At 38.1% G+C, this 20,414-nt stretch overlaps 1 protein-coding gene across 3 annotated transcripts in view; it reads right to left on the reverse strand.

The window, feature by feature from the left end:
• Positions 1-20,414, reverse strand: part of LOC124595488 (RING finger protein 17) — a 485,726-nt gene that overhangs the window by 45,253 nt on the left and 420,059 nt on the right. For all 3 annotated transcript variants that reach the window (XM_047134251.1, XM_047134250.1, XM_047134249.1), the window contains exons 22-24: positions 19,377-19,467; positions 18,893-19,217; positions 37-188 (exon numbers count right to left, since the gene is read on the reverse strand). In XM_047134251.1, coding sequence (XP_046990207.1) covers positions 37-188; positions 18,893-19,217; positions 19,377-19,467 — 568 coding nt within the window. The remainder of the gene's footprint in view (positions 1-36; positions 189-18,892; positions 19,218-19,376; positions 19,468-20,414) is intronic.

The raw sequence follows: 20,414 nt of genomic DNA on the forward strand, positions 1-20,414 counted from the left end.
TTTTGTTCTCTTTCAAACATGGAATGACAACTGTACCTTCAACACCTTTCCACGGTACCATTTCTTATCCCCATGGTATTTAGCAATGCACAACTGTCCTTCAAACCAATACAGATCCTGAGGGGCTGGTTTTGAATTTCCAAAGCGAGATTGCAGGGCATTTTGTATCATTGTCAATGTATTACTTTCTGTAACAAAAGAAAGAAAGAAATATTACCTCAAAAGTAAAGGCATTCTTTTTTTGACAAGTCAGTCAACTATATTCATTATGACATCTTTGGTGGCATATAAATAATGCAAGGAGCAGTAACTATTTCAGCGTTAACTAGCACTGCATGTGCTACACCTGACCTCCCCCCTCCCCCATAAAACACACACACACACACACACACACACACACACACACACACACACAAAGAGGGAGGGAGAGGGGGTGGGGACAAAGAGGGTGGGTGGGAGGGAAGCAGGGAGAGAGGGGAGGGAGAGAGGGGACTAGTTTGTGCCAGCACCACAGCTCAAATGAAATGGAAAAGGTGGGGGAGAGGGAGACTGAGAGGTAGTATCTAGAGGAGTTGGTGCACGGAGAAAGAATACAGGGAGAGGGAGGCTCTGAAGGAGGGAAGGCTGCCTGATGGCAGCAAGGAAGATTCAGCAAGCCACTAGACAGGTATGTGGCACTGTGGTGTGTTTGGTTTGGTACAGGCAGATGGAGCACAATGATGTGAAAGGGGTGATAAAACAGAGAAAGAGGGAGACTGCAGAGAGAAGGGTGTGACAGAAAGAGTACAGTGAGGGCAGCAGTGGAAATTGGTGTGGGACAAGGACCAGTTCAGACTGAACCAGGAGGATTGTAGGATCAAAGGATGTCTTGTAAGGGTTCTTTACATGTATGCTGTTAACAGCAGCTAGTATTGGAGGGGGTCGGTGGAAGGTTATGAAGCAGCCAAAGAAGTTGAACACTTTGCACTTAGCAATGTTTTCTGCCACTGAGTGGTCCACTTAGCTCTTGGCTAAAGTTTGGCAGTGGTCTTTTATTGAGCTTGACATACAGCTGGTGGTCAAGGCCACATAAAATATTTGCTCAACTTTCAGTAAAGCTAGTATATAATATGATTAACTTACAGAGGTGGCTCTACCTCTGATAGGGCAGGACAGTAAATGATATGCCTGTGACAGAAACAGAATAGCAAATGCTGAATAAAAAAAGTCACTTGACACCATATAGTGAAAATGGAGTGTCACTGAGAACTGGCACTTGTTTTTTCACTAGAAACTTCACTAAAACTGTAACCATATGAACATCTACATAGTTGTGCAGAAAGAAGAAATCTCTCCCCTTCCACAGTGGGGGACGAAACCTCCGATCCTTTTGTACAACCATCCCAGACACTCAAATCATACAGGGAACTTACATCGGTGCCACTGGAAACAAATTCCCTTTGGAAAATGCCACAAGTGTAAAAAAAGCAATGAGGATTATCGTCACGTTCATTCACAAGTTCTTCAGTCTTGGCAAAGGATCAGTGATCCATTCCGCACTATGTCATTTTATGGTAGATTTGTCTTGATAGCACTAAGCCTTGTCAGCTGTGATAATTTTTTCCAGTAAAGAAATGTCCGTATTTTTCATATCAATCAAGAAATGGCAGGCATTCCTGCGACGCCATTTTAGTTTGGCAGACAAATTTTTCACACACTTCTCTCTTCTTCAAAACATTCTGGGGAATGTCTTGCACACTTGATTTAGAGGTATTCATTTCTTCAGTGATAGCTACACGAGAGATAACAGTCGATTTTCAGAAGATAATGAATTTTCTCAATGTTTCCATTAAAGAGGATGAATGTGAGGCGAGATGCCCTGACCTCTCATTGCCCTTGTGCAACATCTGCCCTTTAAAATGTTTAAACCACTTAAATACTCATGGATGACTTAAACAATCACCACTGTACGCCTTTTTAATGGACTCAAATGGCGAACCATGGATCATTGCTCCATTGCAATTTTACACACAATGCTGATACACTATGATGGCACACCCACGATTGCCTACTCACAATTGATTGGTTCCAGAGCACAGTTGTTAGTTCAAGACTGCTTATGTGGCAAGAATAAAATCAGTCTCTGAACTTTTTGGACATACAGTGTAGATTTCTCTTTTTCAGATAAGGTGGCATGGCAGTAGTTGTTAGAGTTATCATATGGATTTCTCATTTTTCTGGCTAGAATTTATGCAGGCTGAGGATATGTATAAAAATTGTTCCTGTCCATTGCTAAGTAATACCCTTAATTGAGAAGTTATTTGAGTAGGAATTATGACCAACTAGGATATACTGAAAGGTTTTCAAATTTCTGATCCAGCTTTGTTCCTTTCCCTGCATAAATCATGAAGGACCAGAAGTAACTACTTTGTTTCTTCCATAGAGGATAGTTTTATACCAAATTATGCCCACTTTAGTGGTTCTGGGTGGCAAAATTAGTTTTAGTAATTGTTTTATCCATTTCAGTTAGAGAACACCGCAACTGTTTTTGTAAATTACACTGTAGTAAATACTCCAACCAACCACAAATTTTTTAGAAACTATTTTACTCTACTGTTACTAGTTTCAGGCTTGAGCCTGTTTGCCCATCGTCAGACAGAAGTGTTGATTTCTTGGCTTTCCTAGAGCTTTTCATGAAGATATAAGTGCAAAACTTACAAGGAAATCGACTCTACCATGGTGATGATGGCTTCAAGCCCAAAACTAGTAACAGTATGGCTGGCTGCAGTATTTCCTACACTGTAGCTTTAGTTGCTGTACATTGTTTGTTGACTATACTTCTAAAGTTTTGAAATGATCTGCAACTGCTTTATAAAACCATGAACATTTATTACACGACTGTATACAGATATGTTTTCAATGTAGAGGTGTCCTTAACATTAAAATGATTTGCAGGTATTTTTCATGAGTCTTCACAATTATATTGTTTTATATCTCCTTTCACAAATCTAAAAACTGCCTAATCTGAGGCTATACTTAAACAGTCCACGCTTACTAGTTGTGTCATAAAAGCGTCTGCTGGCAAACTCCAACAACAGCATGCCACCCCAAGGTGTACTTCAAACAAATAACACAACGTAAACAAACTTTTGTACTAAAATTAAAAAAACCTCGCATATGCTTACAATTTATTGTAACATTAACTAACACCATGTTTGTAACATTAACTAACACCATGTTTACTCATTTATGGATGATGAGGGTACAGAAAACTTCACACAACTAACTCTTAAGGAAAAAATACAGAATTTAATTCTGCAAAAATTTTGTATACTCACACATGCTGTCTCATATATATGAATAAGTGCTTTACAATTTTTAAGCAGTCTAATTCAAACATTAAATATTATAATAGAAATACTATTTTTCATTAATATATGGCATATATCAAATACAATTCATACTTCATTTTGTTTTTCATAAATAAATTATCCTTCTACTTAAAACATTGGTACCATTATGTTCTACACCTTAAAAACTGCTTGTTTGAGTTGAATCAGATAAGTAAACCCCTTTTTTGTTTTTACCCATCACTATCATTATTGTTTTTTCTTTTGAAGTCGAATAACCATACATGCTCCCATAAGAAATTCTATTAACTGAATCAGCCCTGGCAAGGTAACATACACATACACATTCCTCACACACAGACAAAGAAATTATGTTACATGAACATGGGTCTGGAAATGGAAACACTTTGTTTCTATGGTGACAGCATGCACCACCATGCAGCACCACAGGTGTCGATAGGTCGACAAGCCCCTCCAAAGATGGCATACAGACCAGCAATTGCTGCACCAAGACGTAGCGGTGGTGTCACCAGAGAAGTGATATAAGTCAGCACCACAGCAGAGTGCACAGTTCCAAGTCAGCTTGACTACTGATAAGACTGCCTTCTATTTGCATACTTCACGCTGCATCGTCTGCTTCTAGCGAGTCCACATCGAATGTTCAAATGTGTGTGAATTCCTAAGGGACCAAACTGCTGAGGACATCGGTCCTAGACTTACACACTACTTAAACTACGAACAACAACACACACACACACACACACACACACACACACACACACATACACACACACACACACACATGCGCACGCTCGCACGCACGCACGCCCACGCGCGCGAGGACTCGAGCCTCCGGTGGGATTGGCAGTGTAATCTGTGACATGGCACCTCTAAACGTGCGGCCACTCCGCGCTACATGAGTCCAAAGCAGCTGATTTTCTGTGATCATTCTAGTGGATCAAGAACTGTCTACCATCCAGCCTTAGCTTCTGGAATAGCAGTTGAACTTCAGGATCTGCTACCTAAGCTGATTTGTACAGTTGAGTATTCGTCAATAAATGTATGTGTTCTTGTCACTAATCATTATTATTGTTTCAATATTCTCCTCATTCTTCTCTCATAGTGTTTCGTTCAGCACATTATAGATAGATGATGGTGGCGATAAGTATAATCTCCTCCTGCAGTTGTATAAGAAGTATCCCACAACAGATGGATCTGCGCAAGTCACAGGATTTATTTTTGTTTTTGCCTGCCCACTCTTGTTATTTGTTATTTATGTCTTGATAGTTCTTATCATATGTCTAGTGCATTAGTGTGTGGACTTTTGAGTCAGGACCGACAGTGTGTCATTTTGTGTGCAGTGTCTAATCCAAATTCCTAACAGGCGTGGCTTCTGTATCACAAGACAGTTCTCAAATGTATGTTATTCAGTTACAGGGCAAGCAAATCCAGCAGTTGTTGCTAACACAATAGCAGCAGCAGAATCTACAAGCAGCACAGCAGCTTCAGCCTCCATGATGCCATTCCACCATTTCAACAAACGATATGAGGACTGGTCAGAATATGTAGCTCCATTGATGAATCATGGAGGCACACAAATTGCATGGCACGAAGATCATAGCACCTTTCTTTCCACTGTGGGTAACAAAGTTTATAGGCTCATAGTGAAATTGTTTCCTGGAAAACAACCAAAACAGTTAGAGTTTGAGACTTCAGTTAGAAAGTTAACTACTTTCTTTGATAAACACACACTCTTCGGTGCTGAAAGGTTCAAGTTTTTTGCCATTAGGAGGCAGCAGGTCACTCTCATAAACAGTGGATCACTGGTTTACAAGGTTTAACCAGGCATTACAAGTTTTTGTGAATCTGTCGACAATCATACTGTGATGTCACACTGGGTGATGCTATACTCAAAATATTTGTGATGACACAATTCGTGCTGCTATTTTGAAACAACCTTATCCTTCTTTAGATACAGTGTTACAGTTAATTGAGGCTCAGGACACTTAAGATTTAACATGTGAGATGCAAAAGTCAAATATTAATGAACTGCATAGTGACAGTGCTAGTAGTGCTGTAGAATGTAAACCGTCTGGTGTCCGCTGCGCCCGTATGGCATCATGTACAGGGACAGACAGTGCCACGTCGTGCCGGCAGAATGCTGATAGACAGAAAAAAATAGCAAAGTCAAGCCCAAAGTGCACTAGCCGCCATAAGCATGCTCAGTGTCCAAGTAGCGACACTTTTTTTATTTTGGCAATACAAAAGGTAATGTTCAGTCAATGTGCAGGAAAAAGCTGTGTGGACAGCAAATTCCCAAGTAACATGCCAAAACCAGTTCAAACCATTAAAGTTCTCACAGCACAGCCAGCCATGGAACAGTGTGACCACGCAGCTGTAGTAAATGTTGTGATAGGTCGCCCAAATACAAAACTTAGCAAACAACAGTCGGGTGATTTTCATGTGGCAAGCAAGTCACACCAACTCAAATATAGGTCCACTACTAAATCTTTGCCCCACCCACGGAAACCGATGGACAGCAACAGGCAGGAAGAGAGTTCTCTCTTCAGATGAGGAACGTAGTCAGGACAAGGTGTTTATTACTTTTACAGAGCTAAGAACAATGTCAAATTGCAGCTGGACACTTGTGCCTCAGTTACACTTCTGAACAATCATTATTTATGAACGATTAGATTTACCTATACTGAGTACAGCTATGCATGTGTCAGATTGTAACTGACAGGAAATTTCAGTTTTAGGAACTATCAGTACAGCAGGTATTTTTCAAAGTGTAACAAAGACAGTTGTATCCACAGTGCTTTCTGCCAAACCTTCACAGAATATTTTTGGCTTCGATTCTTTTGATATTTTCGGATTGTCAATCCACAAGTCAGAGTTGCAAATTTCAACAGATATGCCTGCAAGCTCTGTATGACAAATTTAGTGAACCTTTAGCAAAGGTCTTGGTTGTACGAACAATTTTTTAGCTCATGTGTCATTCAAAGACAATGCACAACCAAAGTTTTGTTGAGCTAGGCAAGTGCCCATTGTCATTATCGAGCATCTCGCTGAACAATTATGGGAATGGCAAGCTAATGGGGTCCTCAAGCCGATCAATGCAAGTCAGTGGTCTTCCCCATTAGTCATCCTATGCAAACCTTCAGGACATCTTTAACTGTGTGTTGATTTTAAGTTCATGGCATATATGGGGCTACTAATTATTACTGCGAAGGAAAATGACAAGAAGTCATCCGTTACACATGTGTGGTACTACATTTCAGGAAGGTCTGTTTCTACTGCTACCATGAGCCAAGCCAGATTCCAGCAGCTTACTAAAATAGTAAGATTTGATGACAGAGTCGCTAAGCGATTGCAGGAAATGTGATAAGTTTGCTGCAATAGGAGAAGTTTTTGATAAAATGAATGAATCACTGCCAAAATATTATTTTGTTGGGATGTACAATGTTATTGATGAAATACTGTCATTGTTCTGTGGCAGGTGTCCCTTCAAGGTCTTCATGAAGGAAAAACCTGGTAAATATGATATACTTTTACACATGCTCACAGATGCTAAAACTAGCTATGTTATCAGCTTGGAGCCTTATGCTGGGAAAAGAAATGATGGTACACAACAATCAAATTCTCTGCTACTGTGGTCAAACGCCTGGTGGTTCCTATACGTAATTCAGGGTTAAATGTCACTACAGACAGATATTACACTTAAATTGATTTGGTCAAAGATCTGTGGAGGAATCACAAGCTAACTCTCGTGGGAACATTATAAGCTAAGAGGAAACATACCTCAAGACTGAAAGATATCTCAAGATGAGAATTATATTCCAGTAAATTTGCTTCCAGTGATACTATCACAATTGTTTCTTATATCCCCCATGAAAAACCCAAAAGAAATCTGCTATTTCTATCATCTAAACATCATGACACTGCAATTGGTTCACCTACTGACACTTTGAAGAAAACAGTTATAAATTTATACTGTAATGAGACTAAAGGTGGCATTGACACGACTGATCAAATAGTGAGGAAATGTTCAACTAAGAGGACTGAGGAAGTGTTCAACTAAGAGGGCTACAAGGAGGTGGCTGCTGTCTGTTTTCTATACTCTGGTGGACATAGCAGTGGTAAATAATTACACATTATTTTTGTTGAACTTCCCAGGTTGGAATAAGAAAAAACTTAATAAGCGACGACTCTTTCTTCGAGAACTGGGACTACAGCTCATGAAACTACACATTGGAGAAAGTTCTACAAATATTTGTAGGACTGCAAAAGCCTGTAGTTTCAGGTATGGTGTTCTCGGATGGAAAATCAAGCACAACTTCAGTGCAAAGGAAGCTCATGGAGGTAAAGGTAGATGTCATTTGTGTGTTAGTGAAAGCCTTTGAAATGCAGGAAAGTACAAGAAAGTGAACAAAACAACTATAATCTGCAACAATTGTAAGAGATACACATGTGGTAAACACAGCAAAAAACTGTTGTATGTTTTAAGTGTGAAGTAGATTCCAAAGTGAGGGGTGACTAATTCTTCTCGCAAACTATGTTATGTACTTAAGGTTTTTGTGTATTACCTCAAGTTTTTGTATTTTTTTAATAATAGTAAAGGGCACTTCAATAGTACTATACCAACTTTTAGTACTAATTTTTCTCAAGATAATCAGACTTAGTAAACATAAATGACGAAGTAAGTAAAAGACATAAAATGCATTTTTGAAAACAGTTTTAATAGAAATATTCAGGTTCTGGATCCTGATTATCCATGAATAGATCTTTCAAAAGTATGTTATTAATGTAATTCAAGATCAATTAATGAATTTTATTTATTTTTTAATTTTTTTTTATGGTGAGCACAAAGTTTTGCCCCCCCCCCTCCCCCCTCTCTAGTAATATATGTTACTGAAAATGCCTTGGTATTGCGAAGGTTAATTATTGTTTTCAAAATCAATTCAGCAAAACTAAGTTCCATTTTGGTGCCAAGACATTAAACTACTATGTCCACAAGCTACTTGAGCATTACTACAGCTCGGACAATCCTGTGAAAACACATTTTAGATATACAGGCAGAAGAAGTGTTCTGTCAGTAGAACTAGTGAACATGAAAAGACGGAAGTAAGAAAGAAAAGGTAAGACTTGGAATGTTAGAACCTAAGAAAGACAAAGACACAGCCCAAAGACAGATACCCCTCCCATACTGCAGCCCAGGGTAACTCCCTGGTGTGCTGCAGGACAGAGATCTTCATCAGTTCTACAGAAGGAAATCACAAGCTTCACTCTCACAGGCCTCGAAAATTGGTTCTAACAACTGACTGCTGGAGAGAGCAGCAATGAAAATAGTAACTTCTATCCACAGGGTGTATACGTGGACAAGGAAAAAAAAAAAAAATTCCCGGATTTTTCCCAGATCTTCCAGATAAAAATACACTTTCTCCCGGGTGAAAATACACTTTTTCCGTGTTAAGTGACTGTATAATTTCCCTCAGAACTGTAAAATTGGTCAGTCATTTGAATGGTTATGTTTTTATACAGCGGCTTATAATTTCCCGGCTCTTTAGAAAACGAAACACAAGGGAAAAAACATCATTTGGAATGTTCTTTGATGTGCAGCAACATGTATGTTGCATATTTTCGTATAACGAAGGTATAAATTCGCATTCCACTGAACACCGCATGTTACTTTCCGAAGTACTGAAATCGCAATTGCGATGCACTTTTTTAAGCCAGTCACAGTTCATGTCACGTGATCTTGCCAGCCGATAACAGCGGATATTTAGAGCATAGGACAGACATGTGATGTAGTCAGGTCAATAGCAACATAACTGTTAAGTAGCGCAAACACATCAACAGGAAAATTTAATGGTTTAAATTAATATACATAGTGTTGCTACAAGAAAAGCAAAGCTTTCATATATAATATTTGCCTCTATGGTTAATAAGCTACGAGAGAAGCTAAGCTTTCACATGTTATGTTAATCTTTTTTGGACGTGAATCTCTTCATTCACATCAGATGGGATGTGAAGTCCAATATTTGGTTGTATTTTCAACTGAAGTTATCATTAAGTCTGTTGTTCTTTTGATTTTGCACAATTGCTTACCCTTATGCACTGTACTAATAGCTCACACGTTTACTGACATTGTTTGCACATATACTGGAATCTTTAATCTTGATAAGTCATTCTGAAATTATTCATCAGTAAATCTTGTATTCATATGAAAATTATGTTTTGTCCTTCTTTGTAAGTCTCTTTACCTTTATAGTCTTCAAATCTAACTTCTCTGCAGTAGATTCATATTTCACTTCAGGGTCACCACATGAGAGGGTCTGTGTCAACCAAAACATAGTAAACTAACTTAGTGCTAAATGCTTTGTTTGCATACAATTTATGGGCTGCAGATTATTTTTCTTTCTTTACTTGAATTTTTATGTTGTTCACAAACTGCAGCACCTTCTAATCTTTTCACACCAATTAAGGCCATGTAAGCACGGTCTTTTCCAAATGTACTTCTGACCAAAAGGTGATTCTAATAGTTGGAGCCCAAAGTCTTTGTTAAACATGCCTTTTGTGTTCTTGTGTAGATATTTCCATGGCAACTTTCATCCCCTAACAAATATTTCTTTAAATCTAACCGAGAAGTGAAATACCAATTTTCATAAGTTTAGCTTTAAAATCTTTTTTAATCTAACAAAATATTTTCTTAAAAAGTTTCATCCCCTACTGCACTCCTTTAGTGTTTGAATTTGCAAAAATGCTGATACACATATTTTTTATTTTCTGACTGAGGAACCAAATACTAGTTTTCAAGGTTGTAGTTTCAAAATTCCCTTAATAGCAACATACTTTCAAAAAGCCTTTCATTCCCTTAGGACTGATATTTGGGCAATCCCTACATCAATGATGCCTACAGTATATGATCCACACCCTTTCCAAACTTCAAGTTACTATCCTTAATGGTTTGGGCAGGGCGATGAAGCATCAGTGAATGAATATGATCCTATTTCACCCCCTTAGATGTTGAATTCCCAAAGACAGTGAAACATGTATTTTTCATTTCTAACCAAGAAGCCAAACACCAATTTACCAAAATTTAGCTTTAAAAATGTTTTTGCAATTAAATATTTTCATAAAAGTTTGACCCCCTTAGGAGCTGAATTTCCAAGAACAGTGACGTGTATGTTTTATTTCTAACAGAGAAGCTAAATACAAATTTTCATAGATTTAGCTTAAAAAATGCTTGCACAATGAAATTTTTCCATAGAAACTTACATCCTCCATTAAACCCCAAAAGGGGTTGAATTTCCAAAAACAGAGAAACACATACTTTTTTTTTTATTTGTAACTGCGAAACTAAATTTAAATTTTTGTATATTTGGCTTTAAAAATGCTTTCCTAGTAAAATTTTTCATAAAAACATCTTGTCTCGTATTTCACCCACTTAGGTGTTCAATTTCCAAAAACAATGAAACACGTTTTTTTTATTATTTGTAATCAAGAAGTCAAATACCAATGTTCATAGATGTAGCTTTAAATAGATTTTAGTAGTTCCTTAATGATAATATTTTTTAAAAAAGCTCTCATCCACTATTTCACCCCCATAAGGTTAAATTTCCAAAACCACGGAAACACAAATTTCCTTATTTCTTACCGAGAAACCAAATACCAATTTTCATAGGTCTAGCTTCAAACTTGCCTTAATAGCGACATTTTTTAAAAAAACTCTTCATTCCCTATTTCACCTCCTTAGGCTTGGAATTTCGAGAAATCCCTTCTTAAATGATGCCTACAGTGTAAAATCCATACTTTCTCCAAATCTCAAGTTTCTATCCTTAGCAGTTTGGGCTGGATGATGATGAGTCAGTCAGTCAGTCATATACAGAGATACAGCTTGTCCACGATAACTTGATGATTTCACTAGTGCAGACAGACATGGAGAAAACCCGCACTAGATAGATAGAGATGACTTGTCTCAAAGAGCTACCAATGTTAAGCTGTCTCCAGATGCAAAGTATAGGATGTTTCAAAATGAATATACAGGTTTCAAGGCTTTGTAGCACATATTACCTTCACCTTACAATTATAAATAATACATCAAATGAAAGAGAAACAGAAGCAGCTTTTCTTACAATTATTCAGTGTGAACACCAATCACACATCGAGTCGATAGACGAGTTGTTCCGAAACCTTGATCAATTTGTCACGAGTAGCTGTTGCAATAACACTGTTTCTAAAGTCGGATAGATCAGCTGTTATCAGAGGCACATACACATGATCACATCAGATTGTGTGTGAACATAAATGCTGTGTCAATCAGCCCATTGCACCCCATCCAACGGTCGGCTACAATGTCGTTTAAGCAGTCACCTACTGAGTTATGCCAGTGAGGCCGTGCACCATCTTGCTCCCAAATGAAGATGTGCTGTTCAGTTTCTTCTCATTGAGGCACAGGCCATAGCTGTCACACATCAAGATAAGAAACATCAGTTACAGTTCATTCCAAAAAAAGGAAGGCTCATAAACTTTCTGCAGGGATATTTCTTTGGGCTAAGTGTGGAAGACTCGCACCTGTTCAACACGTTTTTCAGTCACTCTTTGTACATTATGCACAGGTATACAAAACTGTTGTAGTTGCTCTTTCATTTGGTGTATTATTTACAATTGTAAGTTGAGTGTAATAAATGCTACAATGCCTTAAAACCGGTATGTTCATTTTGAAACACCCTATATTATTGTAATGGTGCCAGCACTGCTGCAATAACTAATGCTGCTTTCCCCTCACCATACCTCTACCCTTGACAGTCTTAATGTGAGGGCAAGATGTACTTCCTGCCATATCCGATAGCCACCATGCGAACTGACAACTTACTGTACACAAGGTACACACTAAAATGATTTGAAAATTTTTTCACGAGTCTTCACAATGTATTGCTGGATAATATCTTCATTGACGAGTATTAACAATGCCTACTCTGAGGCTCTCCTTAAGTGGTCTATGCAGAGCTAGGAGCTGTATGACATATTTTTGGGTTTTCTAGGTGCTGGTGAACTCTTTAACTGCTGCAGGCCACCCAAGGAGTACCTCAAACAAATAATACAACACAAATATTTGTGCTAACATGTATCATCAATCAAGAAAAAAAAAGGGGGCAGGTGGGTGGGTGGATGGGTAGGGGTGAAGGAAATGCAAGTGCATATTGTTTAAAACACGCTTTCTAATATAACATTAATTAGCAATACGTTTACTTATAGACAATAAGGGTGCATAAAACTTCACACTTTGGACTCTTAATGGAAAAATCCCAAATATAGGACCGCAAAAATTCTGTACTTTAATGAACTCATGATCATGTCAGAAGCATAATAGATAGTTCTTTCTGGTTCACAATTAAAGTGCATGAATTATACTCATAGGAGTGTCGCAATACATGTCAATACACTGATGTCTCTTTATTAACATAAAATAAACAAGATTTTTGCAAAACTAATTTTAAGAAAATGGCTACTGCCATACAATGTTGTATGCATACAATCAATTTCCAACAATCAGGAATTCGAAATTAAGGAAAGCTGTGATTGAATATAAGAAAAAAATTGAGATAGGAGAGTAGTTATTGGAGACTACATAACTGTTTGGATTGAAAAGGCGCAGTACACCTGAACCTTAAATCTAACCTATATTTATACTCTGCAAACCACTTTATGGTGTGGGGCAGTCGAAGTACCAAGTGCCCCCCCCCCCCCCCCCAAAAAAAAATGTCTTCCCATATCATTTCCTTATCAAACCTCTCTATCTGTTCTAAATCATTCTGATTTTTTACCATCTATTTAAAACAATTCAGGCACTTTGTTAGACATATTTCTGATGCTGAGTTGCATTCATTTTGACAGTTCCTTTCTATCAGACCTTACCATATCTCTTTCTCTCTCTCTCAGTCTTTTTAAATCTATTAAGGCAACTGTTACGTCTTTCCAAAATTCCTATCTTTTCTGTACCACCAGTATAGCTGTAAAAATAGCATCTATAGATGACCTTTCATGGTCAAATCCATGTTTTTGTTCTCTTATGGTTTTTTGTAAAATTATGTTTTCACAGATCTTCAAGCTATGGCTCTTTAGTTCTCGAAGAGCACCTCGTCACACTTGCTATGAGTAGGTACAATGATTGCCTTTATCCAATCATCAGGACTATCTACACATGTGCACCCTAAACTTATTATTCCACACAGCCACTGAATCCAATACATCATACGGCTTTCCATTGTGATGTCATCTACTCCAGAGGCTTTCCCATTTTGTTGGTTGGGTTGATTTGAGGCAGAAGACCAAACTGCAAGGTCATCAGTCTCATTGGATTCGGGTAGGATGGGGAAGGAAGTCGGCGGTGCCCCTTCAAGGGAACCACCCTGACATTTGCCTAAAGCGTTTCCCCATTTTGTTTTTATTTCTAATGCAGGTTTCCCTACATCCAACCTCTACAGATCTTTCCTTTCTATATCACCAGTTCATTTACCAATGTTTTCCTCTGTGATTATGTTATTTCTTTTGTCTCCCTCAACTTCATTTATTCGTATTTTTTTCTCTAGTCTTTCACACATACTTTAAAAACTACTTCCTACCACACAGATTTCCCTCTCTGTTGATGACCTTAAAAGTATTTTCTGTTTGCCACTTTCTATTACCTTATGTGTGGTATAATTTCTTCTTGACATCTTTAAATTCTCCTCTATTTCTTATGTGAATTTTTCCCCATCATCATTTTCCTTCCCATTGTGCTTAGACATCTCTATTTGTCTGTTTTTCAACCATTCTCTCCATGTGCTATCCTTCTTTTTCTTCTTGACTGCTGCTGCAACTCTCTCATCCCACAATGGTGTTTCTTTGCATCTGACTTCTATTGACATTCTTCCAATTTTTTTCTTCTGCTCCCTTAACTAAAGCCTGTTTGAACCTCCTCCATTCTTTTTCTCATCTTAGTAAGCAGTGTTCCAATCTTTTGCCTGTACATCTCCTGTGTTTCTCTCTGTTTCTGTTCCCAGTATTTGATTTTTGCCTGTCTTCCCCATACATTTACCCTCACTGAATTTCTTCAATGTCCCCACCAACAGTCCGTGATTGTCATCGAGATTAATGCTTGGCGTCACTTTCACTTCTGTCAGCCATTTTCTGGTTACTTCTGTTATTTTTACATGGTCTATTATGGATTTCTGTTGCAAATTCCTGTTGTATCTGGTAAACTTGTGCCTATTTCTTTTTTTTATACCATCCATTACCAATGGCCCATTTATTTCTCAGATGTGTGGCTAATAACAACCTACCCTTCAAAAATTCTGTGATCTTCTTCATGGCTTTCTATGACAACTTCATATTCTCCTTTATTACTCTCAAATCTACCATTAAAGTCTCCTATAATCATAGTCTTGTTATGATGTTACAGCACCTTCCAGTTTAATGATAAACCCTTCTTTAGCTTTTGTCTTATTTCTTATTTGAGGAACATGGTTTACATCAAGGATATTTCCTTCCAGCATTATCTTAAACTTTAATTATTCTGTTGCATACATTTTCCATATTAAGTACTTTACCTGCCAGTTCTTTAGCCACTATTATTGTGGCAGGATTTCTTCTTCTGTCTCCTCCTGACAAACACATTTTACCCTCATGTTCAGAAAAAAAACAGAACACCTAGAACACTAGAGATAGGACATTTATATTCACATGACATATACATTAGTATGATCTGCAGAAATGATTAGCATTTGAACCGTGTTGGGCCGCAGGTTCATAGTCAACACTGACATCGCCAGTCAACATCACCTATCGGTGAAATGTGCCTGTGGCACTCATTGTCACTATAAATCGAAGGTAATAGATGAGCGTAACTTGAGCAGATGTGCAGAATGCCTCATAGATGTATGTGTGTACCATACAGTAAAATCAATGAGTTTGAAAGAGGGTGCATTATTGGCATGAGAGAATGTGATGCATACAGCCAAGGCCATAGGTTCAATTGACTCTAAGCACTATGAGACTTAACATCTAAGGTCATCAGTCCCCTAGACTTAGAACTACTTAAACGTATCTAATCTGAGGACATCACACACATCCATGCCCGAGGCAGGATTCAAACCTGCGACCGTAGCAGCAGCGCGGTTCCGGACTGAAGTGCCTAGAACCGCTCGGCCACAGCGGCCAGCAGATTTGCGTCATACTGAGCTCAGGTGCAACAGTGGAACATATTGTACACTACCAAGGTTGACAGTCTGTCGCCGTTTATTATGGCATGGATTACGTGCACACCATTCACTTCTCCCCCACCTTCTGACGAATGTGCAGGAACATGCTAGATGGCAGTGGTGTATGGAAAGACACCACTGGGGACAGGAAAGGTATCAGCTATTGTTTTCAGATGAATTCCGGTTCTATTTGTGTGAAAATGATAGCCACATTTTAGTTTGCTGAAGGTAGGGGGAGCGGCATCACAGTGACTGCATTGGATTTCAGCCTTTTACTCTGGCCTGCCAGATCACAAAACTTGTCGCCAGTCGAAAATGTGTGGTATATGGTGAAACGACGGGTGTGCCGCTATGACACAATGCCAACCACCAGAGATGAACTTCAGAACTGGGTGAATGCAACAAGGATGGCTATACCACAAGACACCATTTGTGCCTTATTCGTATCAATGCCATCACACATGGAATAAGTTATCAGGGCCCATGGTATACCCTGTGCCTACTAGACAGTGGGATGCATGTTGAATCGAGGTAATTGAAATGTTAAACATTTCTACAGAACATACAAATGTACATGTCCTGTGAACATGAACATCCTATCTCTACTCGTTCAAGGTGTTCATATACATGAATGTATATCCATTTCCCAGCACTTTACTGCAATTTACTTATTTGTTTCAATTTGCTTAGTCACGCTATTGGTAAGAGCCTATCTGTAAATATCAATGTGATGCCCCGAATTCTGGCATCCTTTTGTAAGGATATAACATTAATAGTCCCTGTTCTTATTTTCTTCAGACAAATCCGTCTTTCATCAGAGTTGTGTCAGTCATCATACCAAGCTGGTGGTCATACCTGACATATGTTCAAAGGTTTTGTTACTTTCAGTATTAGTTTTGATTCGAAGCTCATTCATTTGTTTAAAGTGATGAGACGCTAAAACTGGCTTCCAGAATGAAATTTTCACTATGCAGTGCACTTCTTGGTAGATTAAAACTGTGTGCCAGACTGACACTCAAATTCAGGACCTTCGCCTTTTGGCAAGTATGGTAGAGCACTTGCTTGCCTAAAGGGAAAGTCCAAAGTTCGAGTCTCTGTCTGGCATACAGTTTTAATCTGCCAGAAAGTTTCATAGCACTGGCTTGCTAGGCATAGCATGACCATCTGTGTTAATATTTTGCTGTGCAACAGATGGCCAGGGACTGACATGCATTTGCCCGTGTCAGTAACATTTATGGTTTACCCCCAATACTGGAGAGTTTAACTGCAGCAGTTGCCCACTGAATGTATAAGTTATAAAACTTCAAGATGATAAATGAATGAGAATATAATATTTTTTTAAAATTCATATAAACATGACCACTGAACAATTTCTCCATCAGTTGTATGTTAAGTGTCACATCACATGTTTCAGCCACAATTACATGTCATCTCAAACACTATTACCAGAGTAAGAAAACATGAAACTGATGGTAGGACAAAGGGTCTCATAACAATGGCCTCACTATTATGTATGAGACTATACCCAGATCGATCTGTATCATACACACAATGTACACAGAATACTGTGTATGGACAAATAGTATATAACAACAGAATATGTAAAGAGACAAAGAAGGAGGAGATTAATGTTCAACATTCTGTTGACAATGAGGTCATTAGAGATGGAACACATGCTCAGATTAGGGAAGGATGGGGAAGGAAATTGGCCGTGCCATTTTCAAAGGAACCATCCCAGCATTTGCCTGAAGTGATTTAGGGAAATCACATAGTTCAGGATGGCCGGACGCGGGTTTGAAGCATAGTCCTCCTGAATCGGAGTCCAGTGTGCTAACCACTGCATCGCCTTGCTCATTGTGTAGAGAGACAAAAAATGATGTCATCTGTTATGAATAACACACCGAGCAAGATGGACATAAATGTAATAAAACTTGTGTCTACTATGTATATAAAGACGTTGCCAACCTGTACCTGCATCTCAGGACATACTAATATACAGGTGTCTTGTTAACGTTTAGTCAATTTGTATGCTCGGAAACAGATATTTCCTATCTGAACTTACATAGTTAAAAACATTATTGATGTTCTATATACTTACAAACACTATCTGTCTATTCGGATATTAACTGGGTGTTTCAGGATATGGATGTATATTTCTACTTCTTCAAGAATACTCAATAACCCACCTTTTCCTGCCATTTAGAGAATGGTAATGTTCTTCGTGATATCATTAGCGGAATACTTGTACTCCCTTAAATGAGTACTACATGTTGATGGATTGGACTCACTAACATTAACATGTTTTCTAAAACTTGTTTTGTAGTTCTTACCAGGTTGCCCGAAATAAATCTTAACGCAGTAACCACATATTTTTGTACACTCCCTACTTTATATATATGTGACTCTTATCATGCTGCATACCATGTGTGACCCGACAGTGTTCTCTGTCCAAAAGCCAATTTGCAGCCTAGTTTTCTATTTATAAACGACAATTATATCATAACCCCAGAGGGTTGTTACCTGTTAATAAGAATGGTGCTGCAATGAAACAGCAAACTTCATGTGTTCTAACGCACTAATTTTTCATTAATGACTCTGACTTTGTAACTGCACAAACAAATCTTCCATGGTACAGCTGTTGTTACCAAACCTCAAAGAGAGGTTTCAGGAAAGCAAAACATACTACATATGGATAAGACACCAATGGAAACACACAATGTCTGACAGCCTAAATCTAAACTGTTCTCAACTGCAGGACAAGTTCATGTGTGGAGGGCACTAACACAGCGTACATCTAAATTGTTCCCAACTGCAGGACAAGTTCATGTGTGGAAGGCACCAGGGGAAGAGTGATCCAGAATATCTTTTCGCAACTATGAATTACTGATTGCACCATACTTCTCAGTGGGTCTTGTGATTACAATGAACTACAATGTGGCTAATAAGGTCTATGAAACTATTTAGGTGACAATGTCCAGTCAATAGTCAAGAAATAATTCTGGAATATTGACCCCTCTCACAGACAGCTAAAAGTTTATGATTATTTGGTCTTCACATTATCATAGAATTGTGGTCTGAATTAGAAAACATCCTACTAAATTCAACTTTTTTCAATTATCGTCTTTGGTAAGTTATTTAACAATCCTATTGATAACCATTAATATGCAGAAATCATTGTGTTTTGGATGTCAACAGGTGACCGCACATCATATTAAACAAGTGTTCACATTATTTTGTTCGATCCTTGGACAAAATGTCTCTTCAGTTGAGAACAGTAATCCACAAAGTCTACTAATTTTCTCACAGGCAGCAATACATTACCTTCTCTATCATGAAGATATATAATGGCATCACTGTCAACATTTGTTGCAATAGCTGCAAAATGTGATTTTGTTAAAGGAACTGGAGGCAACCAATCAGTCATATTGTCTGCGACTCTCCCAACATCCTTTTTGCTGCAGGATATTTTCTCAAATATTGGTTGCTCAATGTTATCCACTTCAACTTTGCTCTTTGTAAAATCCACATCAGCCTTAAAACTCTCCATAATACTTCCAGCATTTTCAACGTATCTGTCTTCCTCATCATTAGTATCTTGTGCATCACTGCTTTGGTTTAATTTAGCCGTCTGTCTTAACATATCTTTCTGCAATACAAAGTAAATAAATTTTGCGACAGACTTCTTGGTGATATTTGGATTCACTACACACAAAACTGATCCATGAGTTACAACCAATGCTGATTTATAATCTTTGTAATTATTGAGCAAAATATTACTATCTAATGCATGAAGAGACGCACTCACCTTAGGAAAAGATGTCACCTGATTCTCTTTACTTATATTGTTTAATTCCTTCAGTACATCACTTGATGGGTACACTGACTCTTCATTGTCCCTGAAACACAACAGAAAAATTGTACTAAAATGAATCTTGAAAGTAAAGACTATGTACGTCCTCTTGAAAGGTGGATATGTTTTCTATTTTGTTGTTTGTTCCAAACTTTCTTATATGTGTAACTTACATAACCAGATGCAGAAACACATGCTAATTATTGAAGGCTTTAGTTTTTGTGCAATTTACATAAATACTGTCTGGATACTTAATACCACAGCAATAAACATGTAACCAATAATGGGTCACATACTAACAATAAAACATATTTCAGTAGAAATGTGAAGGATAGTTGTATGTTTTGCAGAATGGGAGCCGTACCATTTTGGCATTAATGATGTGCTTACAGATGTCCAGCAGAGCTGTTTCCGTTTCACACATATCATCTTTATGACTGACCCAATCATCACCTTCAGGTGCTGCAAGTAGTGTTATAATGTGTACTCGCAGCATGAACTCCAATGAGAATGTGAACTACAGTTGATCTTGTGCCACTACTTACAGCCGAATATGACTCCCCATGTCCACAACCCCCTTTTATGATCCTTTTGTTTTTCATAACCCACACTGATATTCATGACACACATGCAGCTTTACCCAGCTCTAGTGGATGTAATGGCAGGCGAGATGTTAATAAAGTGCGTGACGGACCACAAGCCTTCTTTAAATTACAACCTCTGTCCCGCGTTATTAGTTTTCCCTGTTTATTGTGTTCTGTAGGCATTGTGTTTTTACTGTATCCCGCACATTACATTAAGATTGTAGCATTGCCGTTGTTGACTAGCAGAATTGCATTTTCCCTGTTGTCCTATAAATTCCTTGGAACTAATCAATGAAATGTTGAACAGCAGTTTTACTGCACATTTTAGTCGTGTTTTCATGTCAACTCATTTCCAGTTTGACAGAAAAAAATATGAACAAACCAAACCAATAGCAAGACAATAGGTAAT

Source organism: Schistocerca americana, chromosome 2, assembly GCF_021461395.2.
Source record: "Schistocerca americana isolate TAMUIC-IGC-003095 chromosome 2, iqSchAmer2.1, whole genome shotgun sequence".
Lineage (NCBI taxonomy): Eukaryota > Metazoa > Arthropoda > Insecta > Orthoptera > Acrididae > Schistocerca > Schistocerca americana.